Here is a 20,428-nt window from a genome sequence, read left to right as displayed (position 1 = left end):
GACTAAGAATAACACGAAAACTATCAAAAATAGCGTAAATAAATAGGGAAAACATTTAACTAGACAAACCAATACAAAAAATAAACATGGCATTACATAAAATTACGAACATTACATAAAAACAAACAAAAACATGATGCCAGACGGAGCGGCGTGTCTCGCCAGCGTCCCCGTAACCTAGCAACCTAGCAAGATTGTCATTGTGTTTCCAAGTTATTGGTAATACATGGTTGAGATAAGGGGCATGTAGTGTATCAGGGGGGAAGTGACAGCTGTAACGGATTACTGTTGTTTTCGTAGATCATGTATTAGACTTTTTTGTTTTTGGTAAACAATTAAGGAAAAAGAAAGATACAGTCAATTTACTGTTAATCTGTGCTGTACTGTTGCCATCATCATTACAGGCAAATTAAATCTTGGACCTGCCTCACAATTCTTGCCATTTCTAGCCGTAGGTGCATGTGCTTGAGTTTAGAGGTTTATGAGAAAACCATAAAGTTGTGAGTTATTATGCCATATGGCACATTCTTAAGTGTAGCTGAGTAACACAGTTTTCAGTTGTAGCCATGTAATTTTGTACTTTGGTGCAGTAAATATGTTTACATTCTCCTCATCACAAAGTTGTAACTTAACTCTCGGTTGAGCATACTTAATTTTCCCCTAAGTTATAGCAGTTTACTCATGGTCACAGGTGCTGAACCTTTCAGATGTTATCCTTGTCCTAAAATTGCACGGCTATAACTTTCCTCTAAGTTATTGCAGAACAACTCTGAACTCTCAGTGGACCTAACAAGGGGGTAAATTCACTATTAGTGGTTGTGGTGTAAGTTTACTCTTTAGCCTTGGGAGTCTAAGTCTACTGTAACTCCTACAGACCTGAATTTACTCCCTAACATCGGGAAACCGTTTTAGTCTAGTAACAAGGGCATCATTTTTCTCCATCTTCTCTTTAGATTTATGCACAGTTCTCCCTGAAGTTTTTTGAACAGTCTGTGCTGACAAATTGTGCTGAGGTGATTTTCAACCCCTCTGCTCCAAAAAAAACATATTTTTTAAATTGAAATATGGCTTGCCTTGGCATAAATATAAGGAATTTTTAAAAGCACATAAAGCCAACTGCTGTGAATTTGGCCTGCTCGGAGAGGCACTGTAATAGTGTGTTGCTGTAGCAACGCTAGAAACTGACTGGGGCTGGATCACAGTAACATGGAGATAGGATGTAATCTTGCGTAATCACTGGGGCGTAACTTTACATTCACTTACAAGATTGAATGTAAACACATTCCAAGGCATATAATTACCAGTTGCAGGGATAAACCTTTGTGCCGAGGATCTGTAATAGACTCTTGTGCTCTGACACAAAAGCACAAACTAGACATTGGACAGATATTGAGCTTTGATTTCAAAATACCGACATGAATAACAAATGGCTCAAGGCGCTACAATCCACCAACAGTGGCTATTGTGTCGGGCGTACGCTTGGTTTGTCCGCAGGTGCGTCGCTTCCGAAACCGGAAGCCTCGCTCAGATTAAGTGCACATGCTGCCGGGTCGGCGTGCCGCCACTGCTTGCATTCTGTCGCAGGGGTTGCACCCAGACATGGCAGTTCCGAGCAGAAAGCTGTGCGCTCTGCTGGTGCGCGGCCCTGTGCCTGGCCCTTAGTGTGCATCAACCACCCCCCCCCCCCCCCCTCCCTTCCCCTGCCGAGTCATTTTCGGTCTCCTTCACACCATGCACACGTAAAACAAACAAAAACAATCCCTGATAATACGAGCCCCACGGTGCAGTGCATGCAGGTGTGGTGTGGTGTGGTGTGGTGTGGTGTGGCCATCCAGGCTTGGGTGCACGGGTCTGCATCATGTTGAAGAGGGTGGGAGCTATTTTGGAGTTCGCCCTCACCTGCACTCATGCGAGGTAAACCAATCAAACCCACTGTCTGTTTACCCCTGTTAACCTGCCTATTTAAAGCCTGTCAACGGTAATTGCATTAGCGCTTTGCTTTTGCTTCGCCCCGCGTGAACATAGGAAGAAGGGAGGGTATGACGTGTGTGTGTGCGTACGTGCGTGTGTGTGTTTGAGTGTGAGAGAGAGAAGTGTGCCGGTGTGCGTGCGTGCATGTGTGTGTATCTGTCTGTTTGTTGGTTTGTTTTTGTTTTAGTCTAAGTGGATTTACGCACTGTTTGCAAACATTCCCCAGACTTTGCTGCCCACCCATGCGGCATGCTTCATCCGCCCACACACCGGCAGGCTCTCGCTCAGGTCTGTCCTGGGCACTGCTGCGCAGTAGAGGGGATTAGCTAGCCAGTGGCGGCCTCTTGGCCTCCCCAGGCAAGTTCTGGTCAAGACCAGCTGGGCTGCGGCAGCCAGCATTGGCTTCCATTCTTTCTAGTTCTTTTGCTCGGCAGAAGTTTTGGTGCAGGCACCAAACAGTCGTTGGACATGCTGGTGGCTGGAGCTATGCAAGCAAGCGAATGTCTTTTTCAGCTGTCACAAGTGATCGAGCGAAGCCAAACATGTTTGGACCAAGTCCCCCTCGTCATCTCTTTCTCGAGGTGATCCTTTTTTATGATCTTGAAATGCCTCAAGAGTGTCAGAGGGCTGACAAATTTGTGTTTGTGCATGCACATCCATACAAATGTGTGTGTGTGTGTGTGTGTGTGTGTGTGGTTGTGAGAGAGACTGTGTGTATATGTGTTAGATATATCTGTGTGTGTATGTTGGTGTGCACGTGCGATGTGTGTGCGCACACATCTGCCTGTGCGTAGTGGTGAAGTAAGCCTGCGGGTTGTACGACTGAGCCCAATGCACAGAGCGCTAATTAACTGGCTGCAAAAGTGGTCCTGAGTGAGCAGTAAATATCTGCCTTCGGAGACTCCCACATCCCAATCCACTGATGTGTGTCAGATTGGGGCTACGGAGTTGGCAGCACCACACTCTCCCTCTCCCCTTTCTACTGTAGATATGGCCTGTCTTACACAAGTGGGGGTCATCATGTGCTGACATGCTGATACGCTGTAGCTAAGCAAACACGGACCCAAAAATGGACCAAAAATCTGTATCTTATGTTCTTTTTATTTCTTTGATTTTTTTTCCCCTCCTTTCTCCCTCAGGCTTTTGCTGAATGCACGAAAAGGGGACTGTATAATTGAGCTGAAGCCATATGGGGGAAAAAAAGAAAATGTCTTTTATTATGAAGAAAATCGGGTTATAATGGCTGGTGAAATAGTATCAGTGAAGATACCACTTTGTCTCAGATGACCTCTCCATCACTAGTCCCAACAGTCATAGACTGATCAAACATATAAAACGGGCTAGTATCTCCTTTCACTCCACCGGTCACTGACAGAGATATCTCTTTGGTTGATACCGCTGATTGGGGCGCAACCAGGGTCTTAAAAAGGAAAGCAGCAACATGTCAAATGACCAGGTTCTGCGTTAGTGATTGCCCCTCTGTGGTAATGTAAACGAACCCAGCAGTGCTGTCAGACGGACTATTTGTCAGAGTTACGGTACAACATTTCTCATCGACCGCAATCCTCCCTTACAGACTCCAGCTGCATACTGACTCATCAAACGCTGCGTCCTATACGTCTCTCTGTCCCCTCAGCCAATGAGCATCCATCTGCCTTCCTGTCTTGGCCAATTAGCACCCAGCTTAATGTTCCTCTGGCTGTTCTTTTGAGGGAGATCTGGTCAGTCGGTTAAGGTTTTTGGAAAGGGGAGCAGTAAAAGAGGACTCCATTAATTATGTTCCAGAAACACAATCCCCGCACATTGTACTTGCTCTATTTGTCACTGCTCTATGGGGACAAAACTCCCCCCCCCCCCCCCAAGAAATATTTCATGTTTCTAAAGCGGCGAGCCACTGGGAGCGAAAAAGTGCGGTGTCGGGTTCGCGGGTTCCAGCACACATGCAGGAGTCCATTAGAGGCAGGTCGAGAGGGGAGGCCGCCTCGCCTCCGAGCCAGCGAGCCTCGTTCCATTTGATACTTAAGGGGGTAATGATGATTGATTGTCTGTTCGAGGTCCGGCGGAGCGCAGAAAGCGGCTAACTTCCACATGACAACTTGTTTGGTTTCCAGTACGAATTCCTGCTGTTCTAGGGTGTTTCTTGAAAGAGGCGTCCCTCCGACGTGGCGAAAACTTTGACACACTAAGTGGCTCTCTTTTGAATTATTGGACATTTAAGACGGCGTTTGGTTTGACACCTTCCCGAGGCAGACTGGCTATTTTCAGAAAGGTCAGCCAAGGACAGTTGTGTAGTCATGTCATCCCGCTCTCGCTCTTTGTCCTACTCTTTCGTCTCCTTCATTCTCTCTTACACTCTTTTTGTCTCTCCCTTTCTCCTCCTCCCTCTTTAGAAGTTGCCAGAAACAGAATGGGACATCTTGTACCACCGGATCACTTTGGATGCTGCTGTTTCGCATAGTAAATATTACCTCATTAACCACTGACTTGGGATGCTTCAGCTTAACCATCTGCCAGACTCTACAAAAGGCTGTGCATCTCTCTGTCTATTCAGAGCATGTGAAAAACAGCCTTAAGCTTCTCAGGGACTGTCGAGTTCTTCATAGACAGGTTCCACATTGAGACTATGCCTATTTGGAGTGGTGGAGATTGCCTGGTTCTAATGAAACATTAGAATGTCTTGATCCACCTCCAGATTGAATCCCATATCAAGAGCTTAATGGGGATACAACCGGTGTCCTACATACTACATTTAAACAGCATGAAAGAATGCCAGGTTTTGTGTCAGAGTGGTTTTCACCAGATAGACCTAAACAGATGCTTTTTTCCTTCTCTAATGGTTGGATGAACATAATGGACATTTTCCAATGATGGACCTTTCTGAAAGCCCATGTCCAAGCAAAGTGTGGAAATAACCCTGGTATCAGGTGGGTCCAAAATGGCTGTTGTTTTAGCCGTGGATCCATCTGTTCATTTTGCATGGAAAAATGTGTGTCTTGACAAATGAGTCATCGTGTAACTCAATGCCACACACACAATTGAGCACACTGTTTAATGATAATGAATGTGTGAAAATAAGGCCACACGGATTCCAGTTTGGTGCAAAGAACAGGAATGGACAGGGGTAGTGGCTTCACAACATTCTCTCTCGAAATTTTAGATAATTTTATGGTACACCAAAAAAGGGATGGGCCACCTCCGTGTCAGGATTATTAATCGTGTTCGGTTGAAATTATTTCACTTCACTGGCTTTTCAGCAGTGGGTGTAGGGTTTACATTCTTCTGTTGGCTTAAGAGCTCCTCGTTATTAGCCTATTTGCACGTCTTCTTTACCATCCTGTGATTTTACCACATAAAAACACTCTCCTTAGCCTTGCCTCATTTAAGATGCCTCTACACGCCCCTCGGCCCGCATTAAGACCTAACAGGACATTTTGTCACTGCTTTTTTGTCGGGGTGCGTCGGCGGAGCTGGTAGCTGGTATGGTGGTGGCAGCGGGGCTGGAATGTGTGCCCGTGTCCTTGTTCGTCCCCCGTGGGCAGACAGCGTGCCCCGGGCCCAAACAACAGGCCCGTTTGTGTTTTTGTCCCCCCTGAGGCCAGGGAATTCACTCAGCCGACATTGGCACGGACGTCGGAGCTGGGTGCCAAGGCCGGCCATGAAACAGCGGGAGAAACACCCCTCGCCGCCTCACACACACACACACACACACACATACACTCACTAATTTGTACATACATACAAATGCGCACATATGCAGACATATACGCTCATGCTTACCCAGACTTACATGTACACTAATGCGCACACACACACACACACACCCACAAGCTCTCACAGACATACAGTACATACACACAACACACAAAAGAAAGGGGGGAAAAAAAGAAAACAGAGACACACTCACACACACACAAACAAGCAGTCATTCACAAACACACAGTCACGCAGACACCCACACGCTGGCACACCGAGCCTCACACCTCACACACTCACACACCCATCTGTCTGGGCGTCTGGTCCAGTCTCCCTGCGCTACCTCTGTCTCGCTCGTGACACTTCCGCTGCCAGGAAAAGCTCCGCTCCTCTCCTCTCAGCTAGCTCCCGTTCTGCTGAAGAATACTCCGGGGAACGCTGCCATGCCACCAAGCTCTGTCAGACTCTCTATCCTTTTTTCTCTTCTCTCTCTCTCTCTCTCTCTGTCTGTCTGTCTGTCTGTCTGTCTGTCTATGTACCTCTTTCTCTCTTTCATGGTCTCCCTTCTCTGTTTCTTTCTCTCTCTCCTCTCCCCCCCCCCCTCTCTGTCTCCCTCTTTCTTATGGACTCTGTTTCTCTCCTCCTTTCCCTCTCTCATTTTTTTGAGGACATTCTTGCTTCCTGTCTTGATGGATATCCCTCTGGTCATGTAGATGTGACATTAAGGCTGTATTTGAGGAAGTGGTCCCTTAAGATTTTCAACCATACTGTCATATTATTTTCCCCTCTTCGCCCTCCCTTCTGTCTTCTGTCCCCATCTCACTCCCTTTCTCTCTCTGGCCAGCCTTTCATACTCAGCTTGAACTGTTTGATCTCCCGGTTATTGTAAATCACACTGGTCTTTACCACTGGAACTGAAAACAGGCGGTGGATCTTGCCCGACTGAACCCTCCACTCTCACTTTGAGGCCCCAGTCTGCGGCTGAGTCACCCGTTCCTACTGCGCCCATCCTGACATCTTGAACACTTTGTATGGAAGCTTGGTCTTCTTGAAGTATAGAAACTCAAAATTATCTCTGTCCTTGGCATGAATGTGAACGTTTTGCAGGTGGTGGTGATGTGTGTGAGTGAGTGTGTGTGTGTGTGTGTGTGTGTGTGTGTGTGTGTGTGTGCGCGTGCGTGCCTGCACAAATGCTTTCCTCGTGCTTAAGAGAAAGGATCCTGTCGGGCTGGTTATTGATGTGTGCTGTTTCTGGAGCTCCCTGCACCCCCCCCACCCCCCTCCATACCTTCACTCACCCCCCCCCCCCCCCCCATACCTCTACCACCCCCTCCGCCCTCCAACACCACCCAACCTCCAGAGCCCTATTACTCCACCCCCCGGAGCACCTGAAACTCAACCCAGTTCAGCCCCAGTCCGTGGGCTGATTCAGTGCCCCCGGTCTCCTCTCTCCCTCTCGCTTTCCCTCTCCGTCTGTGGAAAGTGGATTTCCCCTGGTGCAGTAAGAGAGTTGCATAGGGGAGGGTGGGGGGCTCACCTTTTTAAAGGAGTCTGGCTGAGACACCACACACACAGACATGCACACAGACAGACACATACACAGACACACACACACACACACACAGAGAGAGAGAGAAAGACACACACACAGACATGCACACACCACTTTGCGGCCACTATTCCCACCCAATAACCCCCCCCCCCCCCCCTTCCTCTATTCTCCTGTCTGATGTGACTGGGTCATGATTTAGAGTAATAATAAAATTACACCGCAGCAGCAGAGGAAACCAGACAGGGCACCCAGAACATCTGTCTCTAATCGAGTTATTACTGATAGGGAACGGTGTGGTCAACACACACACACACACACACACACAGCCTTGCACAGGAGACATACTTCAGATGTTACAGGTGGGGGAGTAAGAGGGGAGGGGAAAAAAGGAAACGTTTTTGAGAAATTGGAGTGTGGAAGGGTGGGGGGCTGTAGGGTTGAGGGTTCGGGGTGTTGGGGGGTGTTGGGGGGGGCGGGGGTGCAAGGTTTACATTAAGTCACTCAAATGGAACGCCGGAGGGGCGACCACCATATGTGGCCAGCGTCGACAAGACCTAGAGAACCCCAGCACAGGGCTTCTGCGGCGACTCGGGACTGCCACGAGCTGAAGGAACTTGGCACGGTGCCCCCTAATACAACCCATGAGCCCCGCGCTGGCAGCTGAGATGGGTGCAACATGCAGGCAACAGGTCCTTGGAAGGCCATCAAAGAGCTCCCTTTCCGAAGAGCCCCATTATAGAGCTGTTGGGGAACACGTGTGGCCACTCCTCCTCATTTTCTGTTTTTTTTTTTTTTGTCTCTTTTTTTTTCCATTCTGGCAGCAACATAATTCAAACATATGCTGTTAAGAATGTTGTGTCACCTTCAGAGACCTGCTGAAGGAATCAGAAAACGAAGGATATTTTGTTTTTGTTTTTAGGCATCTTGATGGTAACACTTTGATGGTAGCATGTTTATGAAGTCATTTGTTCAAGAAGGAAGGGGGAAGGGGGGGTTGTTGCACAACACACTCTGTTCCTCTCGTCACTCTTTTGTAATAATTATGAGCTATTATGATAATAGTTTGCACCATTTCCCTCTCACGCACACATGGGGATGTGTCTGCCGCGTGCCTCATCTAGCAGACGCCACACACTGGGTTCCAGCACTCTGCCGAGCTCCTGACTGTGTCCGGATGAATCACACCGTTGTGTCTGCCTTGCTGTGGGTGAACGGCACATAGATTTGGCACCAGGTCGCTCCCTTTGGGTCTGCTGTCACTAGACTAGCCTGGCATCTCGAGGGAGAAGTGGATGCATCGCGTCCACATTCGAAAGAGTGCTGTCAAGTGGCTTTGAAAGTGACCCAGTGGATGGAAGCAGTCTAAAGCTGCCAAAAAAAAAAAGAAAAATCAGTCAGGCACTGTCAATTTGGGGATGTTTTCATGGTGTAGTGGAATTCTCTATCTTCCTTCTTTCTCATTCTTCTTCAATCTCTCTCTCTCTTTCAGTCTTGCTTTTTCTTTCTTTTTATATCTCTTTCCCCTTTCTTGCTCTGTCTCTCTCTCTCTCTCTCTCTCTCTCTTTCTCTTTCTCTCTCTCTCCATTTCTCTCTGCCTCTCCTCATCCATCCTGAAGAAATGTGTTTGAGACGGCAGGGACAAAGCCCATGTTGTCTCACTGCTGGAAGAGGAGGAGGGTTGGACTGTGGCAGAACTGTCTGGCCGGGGCAATTGGGTGCATTGCGGTCTACCCGGAAGCTGTGAGAGACCACAGTGCCAAGCTCTAGACAGCCATTGTGTGTGTGTGTGTGTGTTGTGTATGTGTGTGTGTGTGTTCATTACTCCTCAGCTGGCTAGACTAACTCATTGTTAATGGGCAAAAAAAAAATGGTCGCTCCTTTTAGAGCAGTCACATAAAGGTCCATTCTTATGTCTGTAGTTGGCAGCATAAGGACATCGAGGAGTCGAGGGTCAAGCAGACATTAACAGTTCCTCCAGCCTCAACAAACTGTCTAAACATCTCAAATGAGTCAACCTTTTCTCAAGATGAGAAAACGAGAAGGAAGCTGAAAGTTATCAGTATCGCTAAGATTGCCTTACCCCTTGACTCGCATCATAATAAACACCTAGGGGACGTCCTGCGTGAAATTGCCCATTCATTCTGCCCAGTAAAATAAATTCTGTCTCTCCGAGGAGCGATTCCTAGCCCCTTTATATGTGCAATATGGGGGGGGGGGGGGGGGGGGGAAACCTCATAAAACTGTGACCGGCCCCTCCTGGCCTTGACAAATCCTTCCCTTCCACCTCCTCCCTTTTAACCTTGCAGACTAGCATCTATCTCATCATCGTCTCGATCAGCCTCGCCTCAGGCAAACAAGCTCTCTTTCATGCATGCTCTCTCTCTCTTTCTCTCTCTCTCTATCATGCATGCTCTCTCTCTCTCTCTCACGCTCGCTCACTCGCTTGCTCCTAAGCACTTGTGCTAGACCCAAAAGGATGAGCCCCTCCACCCCCACCCCGGGCACCTGAGGGGGTAGACAGACAGACAGACAGACTGACCGTCCTGTGCCTCGACGCACAGACGCCTGTCCCAGCGAGGCGCGGTAACACGAACCACACTGCTGGTGTCTGCAGCCTGGGGGACCTTGTGACCCGACCGGCGGGGCAGACGGACGGACTGCTGACATCTCAGAATAGCAAGCGTCTGGCCTCGGCAAGAGCCCATTTTTGTCTGCAGCGCTGGCCGTAATCGAATCACCGACCCTCATGGGCAACTATTACTTTTGCCAATTAGGTATTTTTAACCAATTCGATTTGCTGTCCCGGGAGTCTGAACAGCGCATCTAGTTATGCAGCATGGAGGTGAGCCCCTGTGTGTGTGTGTCTGTTTGTGCATGTGTGTGTGTGTGTGTGTGTGTGTCTGTCTTCGAGTATGTGGATGTACACTTTATTGCATTTGTATGTCCTCTTTTCAGTGTGCTTTCTACAAATATGTGTGTCTGTGTCTGTTTGTTTCAGTGTGTCTTTTCTGATGTGTGAGGCTAAGCTCTACCATAACAATAACCCAGTGAACAGTGGTCAGGTGGCTTGTTTGGTTGGCATCTTTTTCTTGCGTGCACAGAAGGACCACAGACCCACAATTGGCAGTTCCTACTTCCTGTGTTTTTTTCACTGCAGGAACTCACAGGCCAATTTACGGCAGTCCACCTCTCCTGGACCCCTTTCAGGGTCGCATTTGGGGAGAAATAATTAGCCACCCTTGGGTAGGTACCTCTGTGAGGACCTTAAACTGCTAGGTGGAGTTTGCAGTAGTGGTGTATGCTTATTGGCTAAATGTGGCAGGGGCGGAAGACAAGAGGTATCATTTTTAAAACTACATATAATATATTCTCCAGAGGCTAGATGGTGAATACAGCCAGATTAATTATGGAGTTAGCTTTTTGAGGTTACCATTACTGAATGAACACAAGCAAAATGTCAGATGAAATTCAGGCTTTAATCAAGCAACAGTAGCACTAGTGTCTTCATTTATCAAGTAATTTTAGCTGCCATGAAGCCATTTAATTGAGTGCAACAACCTACTGTTGGCTTGGCTTTGAGTAAATCCTAATGTTGTTTAGAAATTCTCTAGTTTAATGGTCTGGTTTTGGTGCTTCTTCTGCTGAAATATATCATTATTTTATCATGCTTTGAACTACTGAGCTCTGTTCTTGCACCACGGTGGAAAACCAAAAGACAAGAACGACTAAGCACTGGGCTTTTCCCTTGTGTTTGTGCCACTTGAAAGTATCAAGTGGCACGCAGGAGAAACAACATCCAAAGGCACAAACAGAAACATTTATCCACCTTCCCTTTTATGTGCGTCCTCCTACACCAGCTCTCCAATCACTTCCTCTCCCTCTCCCTCTCTCTCTCTCTCTCTCTCTCTGTCTCTCCCTCACCCTCCTTTTCTTTCTGACCCAATGTGGTTCTAATGTTCCAGGGGGGCCATCGTCTGGGCAGAGCCGTCTAAGTGAGTTATAACCAGGTCAAGCTTTTCTTCGGTGAAACATCACAGCTTCTATCGCTTAACGCTGTGGTCACACTTCTTATGATGAAGGGACAGCCATGTTCACCCGATCTACATGTATGCTACACACACACACACACACACAAACTCCTAGTCAATGTCATGGCCAAATTCATATACTGACACACATACTCATTCATGTCTTGGTATGTGGACTAGGAAAAATGGCCATTGTTAGAGAAAGACACTCCCTTTCTATTACACACTCCTAACACACAGATGTTGGCTTTTCCTTTCTTGTGAGGACCCGGCTTTACCTGTCAGGATGATTGGCATTGTTTCATTAGGCAAGGTCTTGCCTTCTCCCTCTGCCTTGATTTTTGGCGCCCTGTGGTGCGCTGTCTGATGCATGCTTGGAGCAACCGTGACTAGGACGTGACGTAACCCTAACGTCCTGATCTCTCGGGGCCCGCACCAATAAATCTTCCTCCCAACGTGGATCCATCAGAAGTGACGCTCCAGAAAAGAGGGTCTCACAAAGAGGTCATGACAGTTGTGCCTCCGTGATGTGATCTTAAAAGATGGTCGTACCTCCTAAAATGCCTTTTGGAGCCCCATCTCCAGATGAGAGAGAACTCTCTTTCCCCTTCACACGCGTGCATCAGATCAGATTTGTGCATCTTGTGCTGCCATGTGTAGTTTAGTAATGGCTGTGGAAAGAAAACACTGTGTCCACCGTAAAATTGTTTGCAGGTGAAAGGGAAGTCAAGGCAGTTAGAGAGTGTCTGTTTTGTGGTTAAATCTGCTGGACAATAAGTAAAGGGTCGCCCCCCCCCTTGCCCCCCAGTTGGGTTTGTGATATGGTTTAGGGTTTGGCATGTGCTGTTCTGTGCAGTCAATAATCATGGCTCAATCAAAAATCAGTTATTCACACACACACACACACACGCACACACACACACACTACTTTTTTTTAGTGGGAGTGCTATTCTGGCTGGGGCGCTGACTGCTGAGCTACTTCAGCAGGAATGTAGAGGAATCCCCAGCGACGAGGCCCTTTACTATCCAAAATGAAATATTATTCCGCTTGTGAAGATGAGGAAATCTCTGGAAAAAGAACGGACGGCAGGAGGAGGAGGACTCGTAGGCAGTTGGGAGAGAAAGAAGCGGGGGAGGGGGGCGGGAAACTTTGACCTGCTTGTGGTTGCTTCGTTTGGAATGATGGCACACGGTGTGTTTAAAAGTTTTTCACTCCACTGACCAGAAACACAAATTGCCCGACGGGCAGGAAAGCGTGCATAGGTGGACAGGGGGTGGACAAGGGGAGCGAAGTAGCACTGCTGGCGTTCTGGGAGTGAGCGTGTCAAAATCAGGGGAGAGGGTGTTGGAGGCACTAGGATGCCTGGCTAGCATACTTATGGAAAACAGTGCTGATATGTGGGACATATCAGATCGAGTTTGCGCAATTCATGCAGATGTTTGAACTGGATATTGTTTTGTGTGTGCGTATCTGTGTGTGTGCATGTTTGTGTGTGCATGTTTGTGTGTGTGTGTGTGTGTGTGTGTGTGTGTGCACACGTCTTGGGTGTGTATCTGCATTTGGGTGTCTCAGATGTCCACGTCCCTGCATGTATTAACTGGTGTTTAGCCCCTTGTCATGCCTGTGTTGGAATACATTTGCATGGATATCCATAACTTAACTTCTTCCTCTGCATTTCGTTTCTTCTCCTGCATCAGTACGTGTTCCAGATTTACTCTTACTGTGATGGTGAATCAATCAATGTTTTGATCTTTATGTTGGTCTGTTTTTCTTTAGCGTAATTGATAAATGATGGCAAGTGATGTCTGTTTTTATTGTTTTGTGAATGTTTTGACATAAGTGTGTGATGGATATTGTCAGGAAGAATTACCGGTAATCCATCCTGATTGGTCTGGCAGGAGGCTCTTCCTGTAGTCCATACTGTTATGTTTAAAGCTTACCAGGATTGTCTTCAGGGTTGATGATTTCCCTTCACTACATGGGATAACCGTACCATTGAAGTTTGTGTGTATGTTTGTTTGTGTGTGTGTGTGTGTGTGTGTGTGTGTCTGTCTGTCTGTCTGTCTGTCTGTCTGTCTGTCTGTCTGTGTGTCTCTGTGTTGGTGGAGTGGGGGTCTGGGTGTGTGTGGTTTAAGCACTTATTGATTTCAGATGTAGTTGTTGATATGGGACTTGCCAGAGGATCGCCTGTCAGCAAGTATGGGTGGGTGAGTGTGTGTGTGTGTGTGTGTGTGTGTGTGCGTGTCTGGGTCTAATGACGAGGCCTTTGCAGCAGCACACCAGTGTCTGAAATGAGGGGTGGGGGGTGTTCACCCTGTACACGACGACTCCCCATGTACCCCACTGGCCTGCGGCCAGTTACCCCCCACAACCAGCACCTGTTTTACCCCATGTCCCAGTCTCCTTCAGTCATGTTGCAAGTCCAGATGGGAGCTGTCAGACTCCCTGTAAATTGAGTTACTGTAGGTTTGTACCTCGGCCAAACAGGCAAAACGAACTAAAGACTTTGGGGGGGGGGGGGGGTTACTGTGTGTGTGTGTGTGTGTGTGTGTGTGTGTGTGGCTGGCTGACTTACTGGCTGGCTGGCTTGTTGGTTGACTGTACACACAACTTTCAGTAGTAATCAGGCTCATCCCTCAAGTGCCGCAGGTTAGTCACGGCTGCTCCTTCCAGGGCCCTCTCGAATTGAATGACCATGCGAGAACTCCTTCCTCCACAACTTTCCCATGGCGTTGCTCAGCCAACACCCACTTCCCCTTGCCAGTCGTGAATGAGGAGGGTCATTTGGGAGATGTTAGGGAAGTCAAATGGTGAACGGGCTCAGAGTAGTGATGTTGAAACGTAGGTCCAATCAGACGCTACACACACACACACACCAAATCTCCGTTTTCTCAGTTGTTGATTGATCGTGGATGTTGAGGCAAAGGGTGTTTTTTTTTGTTTTGTTTTTTTGCTGCAATGACAAGCATGCACTTGGGGATAAGCCCTTCCTTCCTCCTTTCCTTCCTCCCAAGCTTGCTCCTGACCTGAGGAGTAGCAGAGGATAATTTCTGATCAAGCTCATCCTGTTAGCGCTGAAACTTATCCTATTGGACGCGGAGGCACCTGAGTACAGCCTGGTGCAAAACAGATGGGCCCTCCCTCACCTCATGTCCTGCTGCAGCCCAACACCTGGTGTTGTCCATGACACATGTCCATAACTCAAACGACTCCAATCTCTCACCCAATGACCTGCTTTGGCATTTTTGGCTGTGGTGCAACTCTCTCCATCTCCCGATCTACACGCGCCCTAGCCGCCCCTTCCTTTTTGCCCATAATAAATGACCAATCATCACCCCTTTCTTTTTACCCAAAATACACTGTGCATATGCCGTCACCTTGCGTCGCTCTTTAGCCACGGAGTTAACCGTCACGGCACAGACAGATTGGCAAAGCGCTACGCTGGGTTGGCAGCTTTGGTCATTCTGTGATAGGGATGCCAGTGTGTCGCGCCGGTGTCATCGTAAAAGCCGCTATCAACCTGTCCTCTGTCCTTCTTGTAGCATTTTATCATCGATCTTGAACGCGCTCCACGAGAAGGAACAATGGACAAACACCACAGAGCGTTCCAAGCCTGCTCCAGCTCTTGGAAGCAGCGGGATTGTGTAATTTTGTAGCGATGAATTCCCAGACAGGGAAATCTTAATCAACATTCTTGGCAATGATACGGAGAGGCATTAGCTCAAAGGGTGTTTTGTTTATTCTTTTTTTCTCTCTCCTCTTCTCACTGTCTCTACTTCTGTTGTTTCCCTTGGTCTTCCTCTGACCTACTCTCTCCCTTATTCTCTCTCGTTTTTTGGACACATCCTTTGCTGTCTGTCATCGTGGCTATCCCTCTGGTTGTACAGATTTGACAGTAAGGCAGCGTTTGAGCCTCTTTGCAGGAGAGGGTCTCTACAGATTAAACATAGTTCGATTTGCAGATTGAGCTCTGGTGTATAGATTTTCACTCTGCTCCTCACACTCCTTGCCAATAGCTCAATTTGTATGTTTTGGCCACTGAAGATCAACATTTAGAGCTGCCATTATCCTGGTCTGCTTCAAATTACAGCCTGGTTGTGCATAATTCTATTACAAGCTCTTAGTTATGTGGCTGTACCGCAATGAAAAAAAAAGGTGGCAGAGGGAAAAAAACAATCATGATTGCATCTATTGTACTTATTTACTTGGGCGGTGAAGCGGATTGCTAAGCTCATGTTTGAATGGTCTGTGTCTTGGTCATTGAAATGCGTCAGATATGTTAGTGTGTGTGCAAGAGTGGTAATGTGCACTGTAGTGCTTTTTGCACACATATTTAAACCCCCATTTTTGAGAAGGTTTGTTGCTAGGTGTTTTTTTGGCTTCACTGTATTTCTGTGATTGATGCCGATGAAACCTCAACTTACTCTACAAACCACTCTATCCAGAGTGGAGATTGGGGGCTGGTAAAGAATGTACATTATTTTGGCTGGAATTCAAGCCAAGTCACTGAGGTCTCCTTTGCAGTCACCACTGGTCTCCTCCCCCTTACACACACACACACACACACACACACAGAACCACCACACACACACACAGAACCACCACACGACCACCTCAAAGCCCCCTAGAGTCCTCTGACATCTGGAGTTTGAAGGATACCTGCGTCTGTTCCCAACCGCTGTTCCCTGGTGTTGGAGGCCGCGGCGTTCCGAAAATTCCTGAACTCAACTCCGTAGTCCGTCTGTGAAGTCTGGCTCCTCCTCGTGTTCATGATCACCTCTGGCTCACGCCGCACGCATGTGCCTTTGTTTCGGAAAAAAAAAACGAGGGAGCCATGACCCGCAGTGACCATGCGACGTGTGTGGGGTGTCCTCTCGCTCTTGTACTTCGCAGCATTTGTTTATTTTCGCCGTCCAAGTTCGTGTCTTCCCCGAAGCCAGAGCTGATCTTTGGTAATCCTGATTATCACATCTGTCCCCCAATCCCCATGTCCATCAGTTTCCTTGGCCCTCTTTCTCTCTGTTTTTTCTCTGTCCTCCCCCTCCTTCCTGGTTCACGCTCTGGTTTATGTATATGAACTGTGCGCATAGCACCTACTCGCTGACCGCTGATGATGGGAAGGAAAGGAATGTGTTGTCCGACCTTTTCGCACAATGAAAATTATATCCGAGTGCAGTCCAAACAGCAGTTGTGCGTGGATTGCCCCCTGCTCTCACAGTTAGGGTGACCCTGGACAGAGGTTTCGATTGCATTTTCATTCATTTTGAACTCAGCATGTTTGTTAGTTCTCACCCAATGTACTGTTATTAATCTCTCTCTTCCCCCCCCTTTCTCTCTCTCCCTCCCTCTCCCGCGCTCTCTGTCTCTCTTTCTTTCCCTCGTCCTCTTTTTCTCCCAGATTAAGAAGTATTTTGAGCTGGAACCTCTAGCGCGAGGGAAGAGCTGGGTGTTGGAGGGCAGCACGGTGGACAACATGGACACTGTGAAAGACAGCTTTCAGCAGCTCATCTTCCTCCTAGAAGACAAGGACCAGGAAACAGGCAGGATATGAGCCCTCCAAAAACCTACAAATCCCAGAAGCCATCACACATGTATACTAAATACATAACTACAGATCTCCAAGGAATCCATAGGCCAAGCAGGAAACATTCTCTTTGGACCACCATGTAAAGTATGGAAATGATGAGGAGGCTGAAACACATGAACTGTGAAAAATAGACTTTGTATCCATAGAATACCAACTTTAGATGAGTATATGGACACATATCCACACAAGAAGACAGTATCACATTTGTGACCAATGTGTTTTCTCCTCGTCTGAAGTTGTATTGCCTAACTACAGTTAACATTGAACACTTGATTGCCATTTCTATCATGGAATATGGTTGTACGCATCCTCTCTTAAGACAGGTAGTTGCACATTGCTACTGACTAGTTAATGTTAACGCATTGCTCGGTATGTAGAACAACTGGAAATCATGTAATGTTATTCCCCCAATGTTAGTAGGTCCCTATGACAGTGTGGGTGAGATGCTGGTTTGTACTAAAAAAAGCCTTAAAGTTTGTACAGATTTAAATGTGTAGATGTGTCCCGCCTTCTAACCTGACTGATAGTAACTGTTTAACTTCATGTAGTATCACTCCACGTGAGCCCACAGATCACGTAAAGCCAAAAAAAAAAAGTTTGATTCGCAAACAAAGGTAAGATGGCAGGTTTAAAAAAAAAAAAAAAAACAAGCTGCTGTTTAGTTTTAATATGATCGAATCACAGTAATTGTTTTATCACTTGATTTCAGCTCATGGCTTTGCTTTCTTTTATGTTCTTTTTCTTTGAATAAATTCTCAGGATTTTCATATGAGCCCCTTATTCTTTGAAATCCTCATAGAGATCTTGTGCATTTCATATCTGTTGCCATATCACCATGCCACTTGACAAAACAACGGTTCGCCTTGCATTCACACTGTTACTACGCCAAAGCAAGCAATCTTTTTGCATATTGTGTAGTTTCGCTTGCGGAAGCAATCAGTTTGCTGTAATCTCTTACGTTTGCACAATCACTAATTAAAACCACAAGCTGTGTATTCCATTAGAACCAACAGGACGTAGTCATTGCTATACAGTATTTGTCAACATAGGGTATATTTACTCTATATATTGGGCATTGCCATCACCTCTGAATGTAAAAATATTCTCCTCTAAATGTCAGTTCACCAAAAAGTCTGTTGTGCCTGTTGTTTTTTCCGATCTTTCCTTATCTCTCTCTTTGCCCATAGCATCTGTACTCAATGAGTGTCCAAATGAAACATGTGCCACAGATCAAAAGGGGTTCCATACAACACTAGTACCAGGACTGGAGGTCTTTTTAGAGCCACACTGGGTTCATTTTACGTGTATTTATATCTATCAAACATTTTATACCCTCCTAGCCAATTCAGCTGCCTTTTTGTAATAATAAAAAAAAATGTTTGTACATTTGTTACAGATAGTCTTGTTGACCGAAAGGGCACGTGCCTGCCTTTGTACTGGAAGAACAGTCTGTGTTGTGTGGTTTGTCAGATGTTGACGTTAAGTCGTTCACACATTCAACTGTATATATACTGTATATAATTTATGCTTAATTTCCACTTGGCAACATGGACAATAAAGGCTGGACAAGCACAAAGGAGTTTGAATTTTTATTTGTGGGAGAGTAGTCAGTGATCTTATTCTTTGCCATATGGGTAATACAATATTAATGGGTTAAGTTTGACATATTGATAAGCTCTTAGTGATCAATAGGCAGATGACTGATCAGATCAGATTCTGACTGACTACAGTGTTTGTCCTGGTAGCTCATATATAAAGCCTCTCTCACTTATCACTGCTCTCGAGTGATATGCTGCACTGCTTGGCAACAGGAGATGCCACGGCTAAGATCGGAACTATTTTCTATACCGTATTTTCCGGACTATAAGTCACACTTTTTTTCATAGTTTGGCTGGTCCTGCGACTCAGGTGCAACATACAATATATATTTATATATATGTTTTTTTCCTCTTCATGATACATTTTTTGACTGGTGCGATTTGTACTCCGGTGCGACTTATAGTCCGGAAAATACGGTATATCCTTACCAACCACACTTGTGCCACATTGCCTAATTCAACCAAGCATATTCACAAAGCAAACCTGTTACTTTGTGTAAAATGGTGTGGCACAGGAATGTATTGATAATATTCTCCAAAAGCTTTTGACATTTTCATCTTTTCAAAAAATGCACTGTTTTGCATATTCTCCGAATATCCAATTAGGGAAGCTTTGCGTAATGTCTACCTCATCTGACATTTGGAGAACTGTTTATTTATTTATTTGATCATTTCTTTGTTTATTTACATACTCTGTTAGACTCTCTTGAACCCCCCTGCTTTTGACACACAGGCGACCCTGACTACAGAGCCCTGTGGGCCACTGCGACGGTCAGCGAGTTTCCCCAACAACCGATGACTCATCCTCCTACTCTGTCTGAGGCGTTTACTCGGTCACACACACACACACACAGAGCAGGGGCTTCCTGCATGACGGCTCTTGTGGGGTGAATCTCAGCTGAGTTCACTCATGTGATGTTGCGTGCTGTACATGCTCTGAAGAAGTGGAGAGCGTGTATTTTAAGGACAGTGGAGGAGTCACTAAATTCAGTGGGTGACAAGATTTCATCTCTCTGCCATATAATCTAATTTACACCTTTAATCTGAGGTGGATATTTAGTCTATTAGTGCTAGTACAACTTCACACTATCTATAAACAGTATCTTGAATTTCCCCTTGAGGATCAATAAAGTATCTATCTATCTATCTATCTATCTATCTATCTATCTATCTATCTATCTCTCTCTCTCTCTCTCTCTCTCTCTCCTGGCTATGCTTGATGTCCAGCATATCACTTCAAAATGGAAAAAAATATCTTTATTACAATATCTGTAGCCCTTGTTCAAAAAGGGAAAAATTGTGTGAGTTAAAAGCCTTTCAGCGTTCAAGGTACCACAAGTGTACTTTAAACACTTATATAGCTTGTGTCAAGCACATTTCGTAATTCAAAGTGCCTTGCATGGAACATTTAGAAGCATAAAAGATATTTATAAGACCCTTATTGAACAGGAGGGCCATCTAGACCACCCATATAGACTCAGGCAACTGCAGACACCACAGAGGGTGGCACCGCCACTTGAGCTTTTAATAGTTAATGACTCAGGGTTTTTTTCTTCCAATAGTTACTATAGACAGACTGCAAGTTTTGGAAGGCTCAGAAACTTTCTCCACAGACACAAAGAGTCAATGAAATGAAATGGGGAACAAAAAAAATTATATTGTGTCTGGTTGAAGACATTTGTATTTTAAGGGAACTTAAGACTTTCTCCGATTGCTCAGCCATCTCCCGCTATCTCCCAGACAAATATTAGTATGCAGACAGATGAACAGCCCGGATTAATCTTTAAACTTTAACCATGTCTGAACAACTTCACAAAGCCGTCTGCAAGACAGAAACTTTAAATCTGTTCCCCTTTCATCCAGTGTCAGTCTGGCGGGGAGCATTATGCTAATCTGCTTTAAAAAAGTCAATTCTCCTTCCATTCCATTACACCTGGATAGAGAGAGGGGGAAGTCGTTACCTCTCAAAGTGTAGGTGAGAAAATTATCACTTTTTAA

At 46.2% G+C, this 20,428-nt stretch overlaps 1 protein-coding gene across 8 annotated transcripts in view; it reads left to right on the top strand.

Annotated features, from left to right (window-relative positions):
* The window catches only part of arl15b (ADP-ribosylation factor-like 15b), a 50,964-nt gene extending 32,560 nt beyond the window's left edge, over positions 1-18,404 (top strand). For all 8 annotated transcript variants that reach the window (XM_042059324.1, XM_042059328.1, XM_042059325.1 and 5 more), the window contains exon 6: positions 16,644-18,404. In XM_042059324.1, the coding sequence (XP_041915258.1) occupies positions 16,644-16,796 (153 nt within the window). In that variant the 3' untranslated portion in view covers positions 16,797-18,404. The remainder of the gene's footprint in view (positions 1-16,643) is intronic.
* Positions 18,405-20,428: the final 2,024 nt, after the last annotated feature.

Source organism: Alosa sapidissima, chromosome 13 (assembly GCF_018492685.1).
Source record: "Alosa sapidissima isolate fAloSap1 chromosome 13, fAloSap1.pri, whole genome shotgun sequence".
NCBI lineage: Eukaryota > Metazoa > Chordata > Actinopteri > Clupeiformes > Clupeidae > Alosa > Alosa sapidissima.
This window is presented reverse-complemented; position numbering and strand designations above follow the sequence as displayed.